The 14,078-nt window shown below is 46.3% G+C and overlaps 1 protein-coding gene across 1 annotated transcript in view; it reads left to right on the top strand.

Annotated features, from left to right (window-relative positions):
• The first annotated feature begins 444 nt into the window (after positions 1-444).
• The window catches only part of USP13 (ubiquitin specific peptidase 13), an 80,438-nt gene continuing 66,804 nt past the window's right edge, over positions 445-14,078 (top strand). The window contains exon 1 of the mRNA XM_037909418.2: positions 445-857. Within this exon, the coding sequence (XP_037765346.1) occupies positions 702-857 (156 nt within the window). The 5' untranslated portion in view covers positions 445-701. The remainder of the gene's footprint in view (positions 858-14,078) is intronic.

The raw sequence follows: 14,078 nt of genomic DNA, 5'->3' as shown, positions 1-14,078 counted from the left end.
AGTTCTTTAACCGATGATATTTGGTTGCCAGAGTCAGCCCTTCCACTGCAGCTGATGTTTTACAGCACGGCTAACAGGGTGGAATCGCCTTGTCTTTCCCAGAGTTTAAAGCCAGAAGGGACCACCACAATGAACACCTAGTCTGACCTCCTGCGGAACATGGCCCGAGAGTCCTGTGATTCCTGACCAGCGCTTCCCTGGGCCCGGGGTCAAGGAGAGATGTTCTAAGGATTTGCCAGCCCACCTGGCTGGCTGTTGGGGAGTAACAAGGGGACAGTTAAGTCCCCTAGAAAGAATTAGATAGATTAGATAGATTCTATCTATATCTATGTATCTAATGCCAATGGTCCCAACTTCCCCTCCCGGCAGAATGAGGGTGCAACAGCTCAGGGGAAGGGAGCTGAGGGATTCCCAAACCCCTGCCCCAGCCGGCTTCCCATGCCCCTCCCCTCCTTGCTGTCCACCCTCCCCGCCCTTCACATCCTCTTCTGGCGCAGCCCTCCATCCATCCTCCCCGGGGCTCCTCCTCTCCCCCGCCCCCCCGGGCTCCCTCCTCGCCAGGACCCCGGGGCTGCAGCTGGGGCCGCTCCTGCTGCCCTTGGATTAAAAATAGCATCTTCCCCCGCTCCTCCCCCGGGCCCGGCTGCGCTCGCTCTGCCTTCGCCTCGCTCGCTCGCGGTGCGGCCGGCCGGCGCGGGAGCATGCAGCGGGCCGCGCTGTTCGGGAGCGGCAGGGATGCGCCGATGGCTGCGGGGGACCTGGGGGAGCTGCTGGTCCCCTACATGCCCACGATCCGCGTGCCCAAGTCAGGGGACCGGGTCTACAAGACGGAATGTGCCTTCTCCTACGAGTCCCCGGTGAGTGCAGCAGCCCCGCCGGCTGCAAACCCGCCCCACTGCATCCCCCCACCCCAGGCAGGCAGCAGACCTCCCCCCTAGGCAACAAACCTCCCCCCCCCCGCGCCTTCTCCCCTAGGCTACAAACCTCCCCCCTCCCGCCTTCCTCCCGGGCAGGCAGCAAACCTCCCCCTACCCCAGGCAGGCAACAGACCTCCCGCCTTCCCCCCCACCCCACCCCCCGTCAGGCAGGCAGGCAGGCAGCAAACCTCCCCTCTCCCCCCAAGGCAGGCAACAGACCTACCCCTCGCCCCAGGCAGGCAACAAACCTCCCCCATTCCCTTCCTCCAACCCCCGTCCCCTTTCACACTCACCCACCCTGCTTCATTTCCCTTCTGCTGCAACCTCCCTACTGCCTCAACCCCACCCGCAAATCTCCCCCTTTTCCCTGCTTCCTCTGCCGCCCTCCCCCCACCCGTAAATCTGTGCCAGCCCCTACTGCACCTTCCCCTAGGCTGGAAACTTGCCCCCTTCCCAGTTGCAACACCCCCCCACACACACACACTTTTCCAACTCCAGGCAGCAAACCTCCCACGGTTATATGGCTATCATCCCCCCTCTCCTTCTCCCACTCCACCTGCTGCATTTCCCCCTCTTCGACTGCAAGCCCCTTGGGTAGTCCCCCAGGCCTCCAGTGCTGTAATCCTGGCTCTTAGCCACCCCCTTGGGCTGTTAACTTCCTCCTCGACCCCAAGTGCAAATCTGCTTCCCAACTGCCTGGAGGGGTGGGAGGAGGGATGGGGTTGTCTGTCTTGGGAGCAGCTGAGCTCACCAACATTTGAATTGTGAGGGTGGGTGGGGAATAGATGGGAAGGTGCCAACTCGGGTCTCCCCACTATGATTTCAGAGGCATTGCAAAGTGCAAGGGGCTTTGAGATGCATATATTATTTTAAGTAGAAAATTAGTTTTAACCATCTCTTTTTCCAGACAAGGGTTTCTGGCTACTGAATGTGGGCTTCCTTCTTTGCAATCCAGCTTCCCTTAGTCCTTGTGCTTCCCAGGCTGGGGTTTGTTTTATTTTCCAATCACAGGCCTCTCCTGATTTATAACTGGTCTGTTGCAGCTGAATAGATCCTTCAGCACAAATCAGTGGCAGATTGTGTGTGGTGCTAGAATTTCCTTCCCTTCCCCCCAAAGGGAATTTGACGTAATTGATTAGACCCAGATTTTTTTTTTTCCTGGGCGATTTTGCTATTTTCTGGATAACCCAGTCTGTGCAGGTCACTTGCAGGGGTTATCTGGGTACATCTCATGTAATCAATTCCCTGCTATTGTAGGGGCCGCAGGCTTTATTGTACTTCGGTCCTTCCTATTCATAACCTGTAGCACACAATCATTTAATCTTCTCTGGGCTGAAATACTTTGGTCTAATTTTTGTTGTTGGGCTTAGTGTGTCAGTGCTGGGGGGTGTTGGTGGCCTGTGATATACAGGAAGTCAGACAGATGATCTAGTGTTTCTTTCTGGCCTTAAACTTTGAGGCCCTCAACAATTTCCTAGGGTCTATGTGCTCTTTGCGGAGTTGTTTTAGCTTTCACACAGATAATGAAAGGGGCAACGAATGTTCTTATTCACATATGTTAGTTGGCAAATGCACGTGGATGGCACTGTTTTCCTGCTGGATCTCTACTTATTCTATTGTTTAGGTCATCTTTAAGATCCCCTCAATGTAAAGGGTCCCAGTCAACTTGAAAATCACAATTTGGCCTGAAACTTGTTTACCGCCAATAGTTGCAATTAATCTAAAATCACTGAAACTGAAAGAAGTTAGTAAAGTGTCCCTCCCGTCCCCAGCTGGTTTCATTTGGTGTCAAATGAACACTGGGTGTATGGTCACTTTCCCTCTTTACCGTGTGTTAGTCAGGCCCTAATCCTGCAGCTGGATCCATGCAGGTGATGACTTGAGCCCTTGCAGAGCACCAGACTCTCAAAGGTGCAATTGTTCAATTGCAGGATGGGATCCTTAATCATTTTGGCCGATATCCCCAAATATATTTAGGGGTCTAACACCCATAGATTTCAATGGGAAATAGGTATCTAAATACCTTTTAAGGATCTGACCTTTCTCCCTTGTTGAAAAATATCCTTATAAACATTAACAGTGGAGCAGAAAATCCCTTAATTCTCAGTATACGCTGTATTTGAAACGAAACTTTTTTGAAATTGTCTGATATAAAAAATAAATTCAAGTTGACTGTGTCCCTTTAAATGTCATTACCCATAGATGGAGTGAGTACTAGATATTGAAATAAAGTTGCAGCCTATGATGAGAGAGAGAGAGAAATCTAAAGGACATATGGAATCTGAACTGCAGGGTTTTCAGTTTGTGCTGCTCTGATTTTTGGATGTTTAATCCTTCTCTCTTTGATATTTCTTTTTAATTTGGAAAATCAAAAGGGGCTTCAAAGGTGACTCAGCTGTCTGGTGTTCATCATGTCTAGTGGGAGGCAGGTTATTTTTACTCACATACTTCAGATCTCAAGTGTCACCCAGCAGCCTTCTCTGTGCTGGGATGTGTACTGCTTAAAGGGCCAAATCAGACTCTACAACAAAGATATTAAATATTATATGGTCATTGGGATGGAGTGAGGGGGAGAGAGACACAAAACCAATGTGTCACACTATTCCCCTTAAAATTTACTGCTTGAGCTAGTATCTAACTAACGTTGAACCTCTGGGACATTATTGCTTATAAGAAGTTTCTGTTAAATGAGAAAACCTGGCAAATATCATTATAAATTAAATGGAAAATTCAAATGCAACCTAATATTGCAGAGCAAAAATATTTAATTATCACCTACAGGAAGGATTTACAAAGGTGCTGCACTCCCATTGACAGTGGGAACAGAGTTAGGCCCATGCTTTTGAAAATTTCACCTGATACCATTACAAGACTCCTTGTTTAAACAAGTTTGTTGGTATCCAGTGGGCCAAATTCTGTCATTGTCTGCATGCAGGCAACCCCAGTGATTGAAGAATCAAGCCCAGTACCTGTTGTCCAATGTTCCAAAAGTTCTGGAAACCCTTTCAAATCATACCAGTCCTCAGACTTCTTTGGGTAGAAGATTTATTTCAGAATCCTATGCCTTACCCGTAAAATGACTAGCATGATGCTAACTGGGTGTAATTTCTAAGACAACTAATGAAGATACTGTGAGAGATAAAGCAACCCAAATAGTCACTTACAAACTTTGAAAATGATAAAACTTCATTCTCCCTGTTTCCTTTTTGAAATAGGAGTGTAGGCAGTAATTGTAGCTCAGTGTACAAACAGGTCATTGTCTTGGTTAATGGAAGACATTTGCCATGGTGTGCTTTGTGTTGGGTTGGTTTGCTAACTTGTTTTTGTGTGTGGGAATGTATAAACTCCAGACGTCCAGCTTTTTGTTGATGTGTATATCTAGCTTAGAAAGAAGAATGTAGGGTTGCTTCTGTAGTATTAAAAAAAGATAAACATTAACAAAATATCCCTATTACTTGTGTTACCTGCTGGCATTTTTGCTACTGGTTACATTTGCAACCCAAGAGACAACTATTTTCCCCTATGATTTTCAATCCCAGTTAATATTCCCACATGTCCTTGCATTTTTTCTAACTCCATTTGCTCCATTTGTAACTGTTCAACAATTCACACACGTTCTATGTGGAATCAGCTCTTTTGTAAGATTCCTTGTTCTGGCACTTTTCTTCAGTACAAGATTTCATTCCCAGGGTTTGTCTCATTGTCACCATAAAACTGTCACTCATAAACTGCACCCTGGATTTTTTCTTTCCCAAGAAAGAAAATTTCCTGGATATTTTGGGACCTTGTCTTGCTGTCAATTTATTCATGGTTTCTGTCACTGGGAATAAGAATGGTCTAATGCAGTGGTTCCCAAACTGGGGTTTGTGAACGTCTGGGGGTTCGTGAAGTATTACAAGGGGTTCTCTGGAAAAAAATTCCCTAATGGCAGACAGAGCTGTCCCTACAGATCCCGGGCAGCACGGGACCAGCAGCCTGGAGCCTTGGGGACGTCCAAGAGCTAAGCAGATCAAAGCAAGCATATCTATCACACTGGGCAAATTTCAACTTCAAGACTCCTTATAAGAAATGGAAAGGGAGGTAGATATTTTTTGCTGTTTTTAAAATTAAATAGGCAGCTAGTATTGTTTTTAAAATTATTATGAAGAACAAGTTTAAGCTTTGTTGTAACGTGCGTTGTTTGCCTGGACTGCTCAAGACCTGAATGCTTGTGTAGGGGGAACTCTTTGAGTTGGCTTCTTAAATACCTTCATGCTGTTTCACATTTGATACTCCTGGATGAGACATAGGAGCCTTGTCTTATAACGGGCTTATTCAAAGCGATACAAGCTATGAAAGTGAGATCTTGGAAGATAATGTAATTAAAATACTGTAATGATAAATATTAATAATAAATAGTGTGTAATAAGTGTATCATAAAAACAAATTTTATATTTCCAAGATCACTGCTTTTATAATTTATACTCCGGTAAAGGAGAAAATCCCTGGAAATATTCATTTTTAGGAGGGGGTTCGCGAGACTTGACATTTTCGTGAAAGGGGTTCACAGGTTGTTAAAGTTTGGGAACCACTGGTCTAATGGTTGAAGCTCAGGACTGGGAGCCAGGAAGTAGCAGCTCTGCCACAGACGTGCTGCGTGATGTTGGGCAAGTCACATAACTCTCTGACTCTGTTTCCCCATTTGTAAAATTGAAATAATATTGCCAAACTTCACAGGGGATGATCTGAGGATTAACCTGCTGAAGTCTGCAAAGCACCATGAGCTCTAGAAGGTAGAAAGTATTATTCTAGTGGAGACAGGACACTGGTTAATTATTGGAAACAGCAGTAAGTTTTGCTAACACTCTCAAGAAATATGGAGCCTCATTCTCTTTTCTAGTTTTTAGTCTGATTTTCTGTGGTGAAAATCTGAGCATAGTTATTTTTTTTTATTATTTTACAAAGAGTGCCGTTTCTTTCGTGATTTCAGAGGTGTGAGCATATGAAAGATCCAAGGGGACATTTAAGATATTTTCCCATGCAGTATTAACCCTAATCAAACAATTTGTCATACGCATGACGTTTTCAGGGGGGGTGATCAGATAGGATTCAGTGGTTCTGTTAAACAGCTCTGGGGTCTGAAATCTACAATCAGGGCCGGCCCTAGGCTTTTTGCTGCCCCAAGCTCCGAGGGCGCAACTGCCCAAGCGAAAAAAAACAAGAGGGTGGCTGGAATGCCGCCCAAGCAAAAAAAAAAAGGACGGCCGGAATGCCGCCCCTGGAATTGTGTTGCCCCAAGCACGTGCTTGCTTTGCTGGTGCCTGGAGCCGGTCCTGTCTACAATCTTCTTCCTTAAAGCAGGATCACATTCCAACAAAACCTGCTACGTTAGAACTGAAGAAACATTTCTGCATTTTTGACAGCCATGGTGACATTCTCAGGGCACGTTAGCTGCAAAAGAAATCACTGGCTGCTCTCAAGATAACTGAATAGAAAATGACCCTTGTCATGTCTTATTTTTTAACTAATTTTTATCTGCTAACAAACTTCTGCTTTGCCTTGGCAAATCCACCTCTGATGCTTTGCCTTTCATTCTTTTCACTGGAATTCTTAAGGAAAGGCATGCTGTCTACAAAATGCTAGTTGCCTAGTGTGAGTATGTGTGATCATGTCTCCCTCTAGTGGCTGGCCCTGGCAAGTATAATAGCCTACTGCTTTGTTGTAGCCCAAACAGTAGCAGGCTGCAGTTTTCATTCTCAAGGTCTGATGTTGAGTCCACTCTAATGACTGTGGTCTCTGTATGCGTGCAGCTGTGCTGTGTTATGTTAGGTTTCCTACGTCCATCAATTTGTCAGTTGTGACTTCTCTTCCTTTGTTGGGAGCTGAACTTGATACTGCATTATTTAGGGGAGGAGGAAAAGCTATATTTAAATAATCTTTAATTCTCTGCAGCACGTCCAGTGAGGCACCAGACCCTGCCATAACCAACAGATGCAAAACCTGCAGTCATATTCCACTGCTATGATGATCAATATCCCTCACAATACACCTTTCAAGATCTATGAGTCCTTCACATGCCTATCACAACATGTAGTGAACCTCATCCCATGCACTAAATGCCCCAGTAATAACTATGTGGGTGAAATGAGACAATCACTACATGCTCAGGTGAACACTCATAAAAATGATAAAAGACAAAAACACCATATCACCCATGAGCAAACAGTTTTCATGCATAAGGGGGACATGTGGGGTCAAGTGACCCCCCCCCAACAGATTTCTGCTTGGCTTGCTGGAGGAGAGGGAGAAGGGCTCTGTCCTTCTCCTGCTGTGCCTGCCCCCCCCGGCATGTTTAGCCCCTGTCCCTGGCAGCCGGGTGGGGAGCGAATGGGGTGGGACCAGTCGCTTCGCATGCTGGCTGCTCCGGTCCCTGCTCTGTGCAGTGTGGTGGCTGCCTGCAAGAGCCCAAGTGAGGAGGCGGGGGCTTCCACTCCCCACCCGGGCCTGGCTGCCAGAGACAGGGACCGAGCGAGCGAGCTGGAGTCCCCTCTCCCCATGGCACGTTTCCGGCTCACTCAGCCCCTGAACCGAGCCAGGTGGGGAGTGGAAGCCAGGAGGGGAGCTCCCCAGCCGAGTTCTCTCAGACAGCCACCTTCAGTTGCATGAGAAGCGGCTCTTTCCTTCTCCCCATCCGGACCTGGCTGCCAGGGGACAGGGTCTGAACATGCTGTGGGGCAAGGTGGAGCAGAAGGACAGAGTCTCCCCCTCCCCACAGGTAGCTGGTGGGGTGGGGAGAGCACAGCAGTCTCTGGCCTGGGCACAGGGTGGGGGGTTTCTGGGGAAAGTTCTGGGAGCAGGTTCCTTGGCCTCTGCTCAGCCACAGATGGCCCCAGCCGGACCCAGAGGCTCCCTGATCCTGGCTCCAGCCTCCACCCCCCCCCCACCCCAGGAGCTGGTGGGATTTTCTGCCCTGACCCAGGGAAGTGGGGCTGGAAGTTCTTCCCAAAGCAGACGCGTGGGGTGGTCACATATCCTCCCCTATACATTGTGCCCCCCCCCCGTATCAGGAGTCATGAGTTGTCAATCACTCCGTATCTGACTTCTCGGTGCTCATCCTGAAAGGAAACCTGCACAACTCCTTCAAAAGGCCTGCCTGGGAGCTTAAATTCATAATTTTGCTAGACACTAAAAATCATGGACTCAATAAAGACACTGGATTTACGGCTCATGACAACAAACCTTCTTTGCCCTATGGCTACAGAAGTATTGCCCACTTAAACTTGAATGCTCTCTTGCAACATGTGTTAACTCTTTATCCTTAACAATCTGTTTTACCTTAGCTGTAGCTCACGAAAGCTTATGCTCAAATAAATTGGTTAGTCTCTAAGGTGCCACAAGTACTCCTTTTCTAGTTGTAATACTCAGAGTACCTTTCCTAGACCTGAAGAAGAACTCTGTGTAGGCTTGGAAGCTAGTTTCTTTCACCAACAAAAGTTGGTCCAATAAAGATATTACTTTTTCTCTCTACATAAGTATTGTTATAAGCTGGGAGAAGCCTTGCTATGGGTTAGGTTAAAACCTGGTTCAAGCTGATGTGTGAATGAGTTCTCCATTTAAGATAGCTATAAGAGACAGTTATGGGACCACACCAAAACAAAACCCAAGGGCTTGTCTACACTTAAAAGGCTGCAGTGGCGCCACCGTTGTGCTTAGGTGAAGGTGATACGTACACCGAGGGGAAGGCTTCTCACATCAGGGTAGGTACTCCACCTTCCCAAGAGGTGGTACCTATGTCAATGGGAAAAGCCCTTCCATTGATATGGTGCTGCCAACACCAGGATTTAGGTTGGTATAACTGTTGCTCAGGGGTGTGGATTTTCCACGCCCTTGAGCAACATAGTTGTACCAACATAAGTTGCTAGGGTAGACCAAGCCTAACAGAGTCTGCCCAGAAACTAGCTGTAGGACCTGCGGGGGTGGAGGGTTCGACTGGCTTTTGTGACCACCCTGGGACTGGGTGTAGATGTGTGAGAGAACACACAGAAAGAAACTGGGAAGAGATAAGACTGTCTGGGAGTAGGGAAAAAGCAAGAAAGCCAAGCAGTAGCCTCCGCCTGTGAGCACAATTGTGACCCTGGAAAAAGCTAGAGAGAGCCATTGGTTCTGGTGTTGGCTAAAAGGGCTTGGGGGCTTGTAAGCAAGAAACTTCTTTTTGTTCTTGGTTTCTTCTGCATTCAGAGGCACAGGACTTTGTACATTCTTTGTAAACAAACAAGATTGCATCAAAGAAGAATCTGGCTGCCACCAATTTCTGTTCCCAACTGGATCACCCACAGAGCGCTGAACTTTGATTAGCCATTCGGGTAAAAAAGGTTAACAGTGTTATTTATATAGAGCAGGGGTTCTCAAACTGGGGGTCATGCCCCCTCAGGGGGCTGCAAGGTGGTTTCATGGGTGTTGTGAGCTGTCAGCTCTGTGGGGCTGACAGCCCCAAGCTCCCATTAAATTAAATTACCCCCCATTTTTAACTTATAAGGGGGAGGTCACATTGAGATGCTTGCTGTGTGAAAAGAGTCACCAGTACAAAAAGTGTGAAAACCACTGATACAGAGCTATAGGTATGTCTTGTGCACTGCATAAAAGACAGGATCCCTGCCCTGAAGAACTTGCAAACTTGGATAGGCAAAACATGACACAGGGAGAGACGACATCCAAAAGAAGGGTGGAAAGTGGAGTGTCAGTGTGTTATGTTCAGATTTTGCATATCTTAGACATATCTGCTCTGAACATTAGATCTTTGCATGTGAAGTATTGTAACTGCAGTGCAAGCTACCCGTCTGACATAGGTTATTAGTTTGGTTCTATAGCTCACTTCCACTGGTTGCAGAAAGGGATTTGTTTTAGCAGCACAAAGCTCAGCCTCATTGCAGCTGGAAAATCTTGCTGCTGATGACAGCTTCTAATGTAGATCTCGCTGACTTGGTTTTGGTAATGGCTATATTAGGAAAATTCCCAAAGGGCTAGACTGCCCTATGCTTTGTTGTTTATCGGACAGTACAATGCAGACTGAAGTCTTTTAGTGGGTGTGTAAGTGGCATCAGTGATCCTGTTGCATGTAACTTTCTAGTAGTAACTGTTTTTCTAGTCACTGGCTGTCCCTTAGGTCAAAGTATCTCAACACAGATATGAAAACCGTTGTCTATTTTTAATGTTGGGGGGCAGTAAAGCAGAGCAAAAGGTGACAAGAATTTAATAAATCTGGACATTGCTCCAGACAGATGATTTTGGTTGAGCTGCAAGGTGGCTTCTTTTTCCTGTGCTGGAATTACTGATGTGGTGCATTGCTTGGTTGCATGTGTCAGATTGCAAAGTATGAGCAGCGAACCTCGTTTAGGTATGGCTGAAGGTCTTTAGTTAGGTGGTGGGGCACATCAGGGACCACATTTTTATTTTCATTGCGCTCTAGGAAGATATTGTAGCTTACACCTGTCTGATGGATGAGTTCTTTGCTGCCTGGCAGTGCACTTTGATACTAAAGCTAACCAGATGGTCACTGCTACACCAAGTCTCTAAAATAGCCAAGTATGAGTAGAATTTGCAGGGATGACGCACGCAGCAGCTCCCATAAGAGAAACAGCCATGCTGCTTTGGCTATCCACCAGGCTGGGGTTTTCCTTACATAGTTACACAAGGACATTATAAACACAGGCAGCGGTGTAAATCTGGGTATTACCAGCCATCAACACCATCATTATTATTGATTGAACTGCAAGTGAGCTTCATGTACCATGTGGTTATTCAAAGGCCTTCAAATGTCCTTTGGACAGTGGTCCCCAAATTGTGGGGTGTGCCCCCCTAGCAGGGCGTGGCAGGGCCCAGGCCAACCCCACATGGGGGGTGGGGCGGGAGCGCTACCCAGCCCTACTCTGCCCCAAGCTCTGCTCCGGCCCTGCCCCAGCCTCTGGCTGCAGCTGTGGCCCCAGCTCTGCTCCAGGCCCCCGGCTGCGGCCTCACTCCTGACCGCTGGCTTTGGCTCCAGCCCCTGGCTCTACTCCCAGCCCCCAGCCCCGGTTCTGGGCCCAAGGGAGCGTGGACACATTCCATTACTGGTAAGGGGGGGTGGGGAAGTGCAAGAGGAAAAGTTTGGGCACCATTGCCTTAGGAGGACTAATATCTGCTGGATCCCATGGCAGAATATAATTTCTGTTCCTGTGTCACAAGTCATGTGTGCCCCATGAGCCTCCTTTGTCTTGCCATCAGAACTACCCAATAATATAGAGGCCATAGCTCCTGCTTGTGAACATGCCTAAACAAATTGCCTCAGAATGGTGAGTTCTCTAGTTCCGTGAGAGGAACTGCTTTGACTTATAGAAACGAGCAATCTTTAGAATGGTGGTTCGGTTTCATTTCAATGTCTCTGTGTAAATGCCCTCTATCAAATGGAACATAGGAATTTCCACGCTGGATCTGACCCACTGTCCATCTAGCCCAGTATCATGTCTCCAATGGTGGCCAGTACCAGGTACATCAGAGGTGGTGCAAGAAACCCTCAATAGGCAGTTATGGGGTAATCTGTCCGAAGGGAAAGTTTCTTCCTAACCCATAATACCTAAAAGTTGATTTAAGCTGGAAACATAAGGGTTTATACCCTTTCCAGACCTCTTGTTTATGTTAGCAATATGTACCATTTAACTAGATATTCTTATCAATAGAAATGTCTGATCCTTTGTTGAATCCTGCTAAAGTCTTAATCTCAAAGATCTTTTGTGGCAATGAGTTCCCCAGGCTAACTGTATTGTGAGTGGGAATGTATTTCCTTTTAACAGCTTTAAATTTGCCACCTTTCAAAGAGTTGAATGTCTTCTTGCTTCTGTGTTATAAGACCTGATGAACAGAAGTTCCTGATCTCCCTTCTCTCCAACATTTGTTATTTTGTATACACTGATCACAAGATATAATAAAATGTTCTGTGGTGTATATAAATCTCCTCACTGTATTTTCCACTGAATGCATCCGATGAAGTGAGCTGTAGCTCACAAAAGCTTATGCTCAAATAAATTGGTTTGTCGCTAAGGTGCCACTAGTACTCCTTTTCTTTTTGCGAATACAGACTAACATGGCTGCTACTCTGAAACCTAAAATAAAATAGTGACTCTGTTTAAAAAAAGCAGGTGGGAAGTTCTAGTTTGGACTAGTCCAGTTTCTAGTAGCCTTGCTCTTAGTCTTCTCCTGTCTTTCATCTTCCCCTTCCCCACTCATTTGTTCTTGTGTCCCTCTTGTCCTGCCTTTTATTTTTATCTCTTTTTTCCTGCCCCCCACTCCTGTAGTTTGCTTGTTTTCTCCTCACTCTGCATTTCCATATGTTTTTACTTTCATCCCTAACTTGTGTGTGTTGTTCTTTACTACTTCATTTGTTTGTGTCTGCATCTTGATTAATCAAGTGGCAGGCTTGTGTCTGTGTTCTTTCCCAATAGCACTTTGACGAGATTCCAGCACCCAATGTACAGTTTAAATACTGGTAAATTAATGCAAGTCACTGTGTCTGGTATACTGGGGGGCTGGGATGCGTGTTTTTTTAATTGTGCCAGGGGCAATCTTCATGTGCCGCTGTATTCATTCGCTTTGACGTGATTTGCTTCTATTGTTCCACTGTCAGTAGCAATGGAGAATATGAGACACCTGCTTTCTTTTTGTTCCCCATTGTAAGCTATTATGTATTGTTCAGATGATTATTAAATGCTGAAGCTTCTGCTATCTTTTGACCTTTTAAACATTTATGAAACAAGAAGGCTATCACTTCATTAAGCTATTGTCAGGATCCTACATTCTGGATATTATAGAACCGCTCTTTTAACCCTTCCAAATACAGTAAAGATTGTATTATAGCTGTACTCTTTTACAGCAGGAGATTTTTGGTTGGCCACAACCAGACTTGTAATGGAGATCACAGATGATCTCTCTCTCTCTCTCTCTCAGGAGGACCCTAAAATGTTCCACTGGCCCATCATTTCTGTAGGGATAAATCTGAGTTCCATTGAAGACTATGGCAAAACTCCCATTGATTCCAGTGGCTTTAGGATTTGTCCCTTAATGCAAGAAATCTCAATTAGAGATTAGTTGTTGGTGGATAATCCCCTGGTAACTACTATCTCGTAACATTTGAGGTAATTATTGGGGATCGTGAGTATTAATGTATCCTTTTTCCTCTTTCCTGTGATACGTACTGGTATGTTTTACTATGTGACTGTTCACCATGTTAGCGGCTCTGTAACAGCCACATGTCCTTATACATTATTATCCTAGTCATGTCAGGAAATGAAAATGTTAAACCGTAGATTTCCCTAGGGGACTGGATGGCTCAGGGATTGGTAATAGGATACAGGTCACGGGTTCAAATCCGAAGCAGGTTGGTAGGGACTGAAAGCCATTAGCATCCGATAGCTGTTGGTATCCTGTGTGCTTGAAATGAGATGGTGATCTCATGCTGGTTCCTTGTGGATTAGTGTTTGTGTTCCCCAGCCCTCCCATCACCAGTGTTCTTGCTCCATCTCCCTTCTCTCTCCCCAAGGTTTGAAAGGAGGTGGACCCTATCATGCTTTGACTTTATATCTCCATGGATTCCCTTCTGTGAAAGCCTCTTCCAGCCTTTATTTTAACACAAAGTACTGTCTAAATGATGATATAAGATAATCTTTCTAGACTGTCTGCTTTTTGGAGCAGGGACCCTGCCTTCCTCTGAGTTTGGAAAGCACTTAGCACACTGTGGTCACTCCTGCAATGTAAATGATGAAGAACAGTAAGCAGTGTTGTAAGGAAAACTTCCATTTACTCCCACTTTGCGGGTGCATGTTGTTACAATCCTTCCCTGAATCTTTAAGGGAAGATTCTGCTTGTGAGAAGGCTGCACTAGTCTCTTACTAGAAGGTCCTTCTAGGTCAGGATCAAGGCCCATTGTCAGAGCAGTGGGTAGAAGCTTCCACCTTAGCACTGTCTTAGAACCAGGGCTGGCCTTACCGTGAGGCAAACTGAGGCGGCTGCCTCAGGTGCCAGACTGTGGGGGGGCACCACTAGGACCCAGAGTTTCAGAATTTTGGCCCAAGCGAGGGGGCATGGGGGGCGTCATTTGAGCTCCCCTCCTCAGGTGCCAAAATGTTGTGGGTCGGCCCTGCTTAGGACTTTGGA

The sequence above is a fragment of the Chelonia mydas genome, chromosome 9 (genome assembly GCF_015237465.2).
Source record: "Chelonia mydas isolate rCheMyd1 chromosome 9, rCheMyd1.pri.v2, whole genome shotgun sequence".
NCBI lineage: Eukaryota > Metazoa > Chordata > Testudines > Cheloniidae > Chelonia > Chelonia mydas.
The sequence above is the reverse complement of the archived record's forward strand: the minus strand, read 5'-3'. Positions and strand labels throughout refer to the sequence as shown.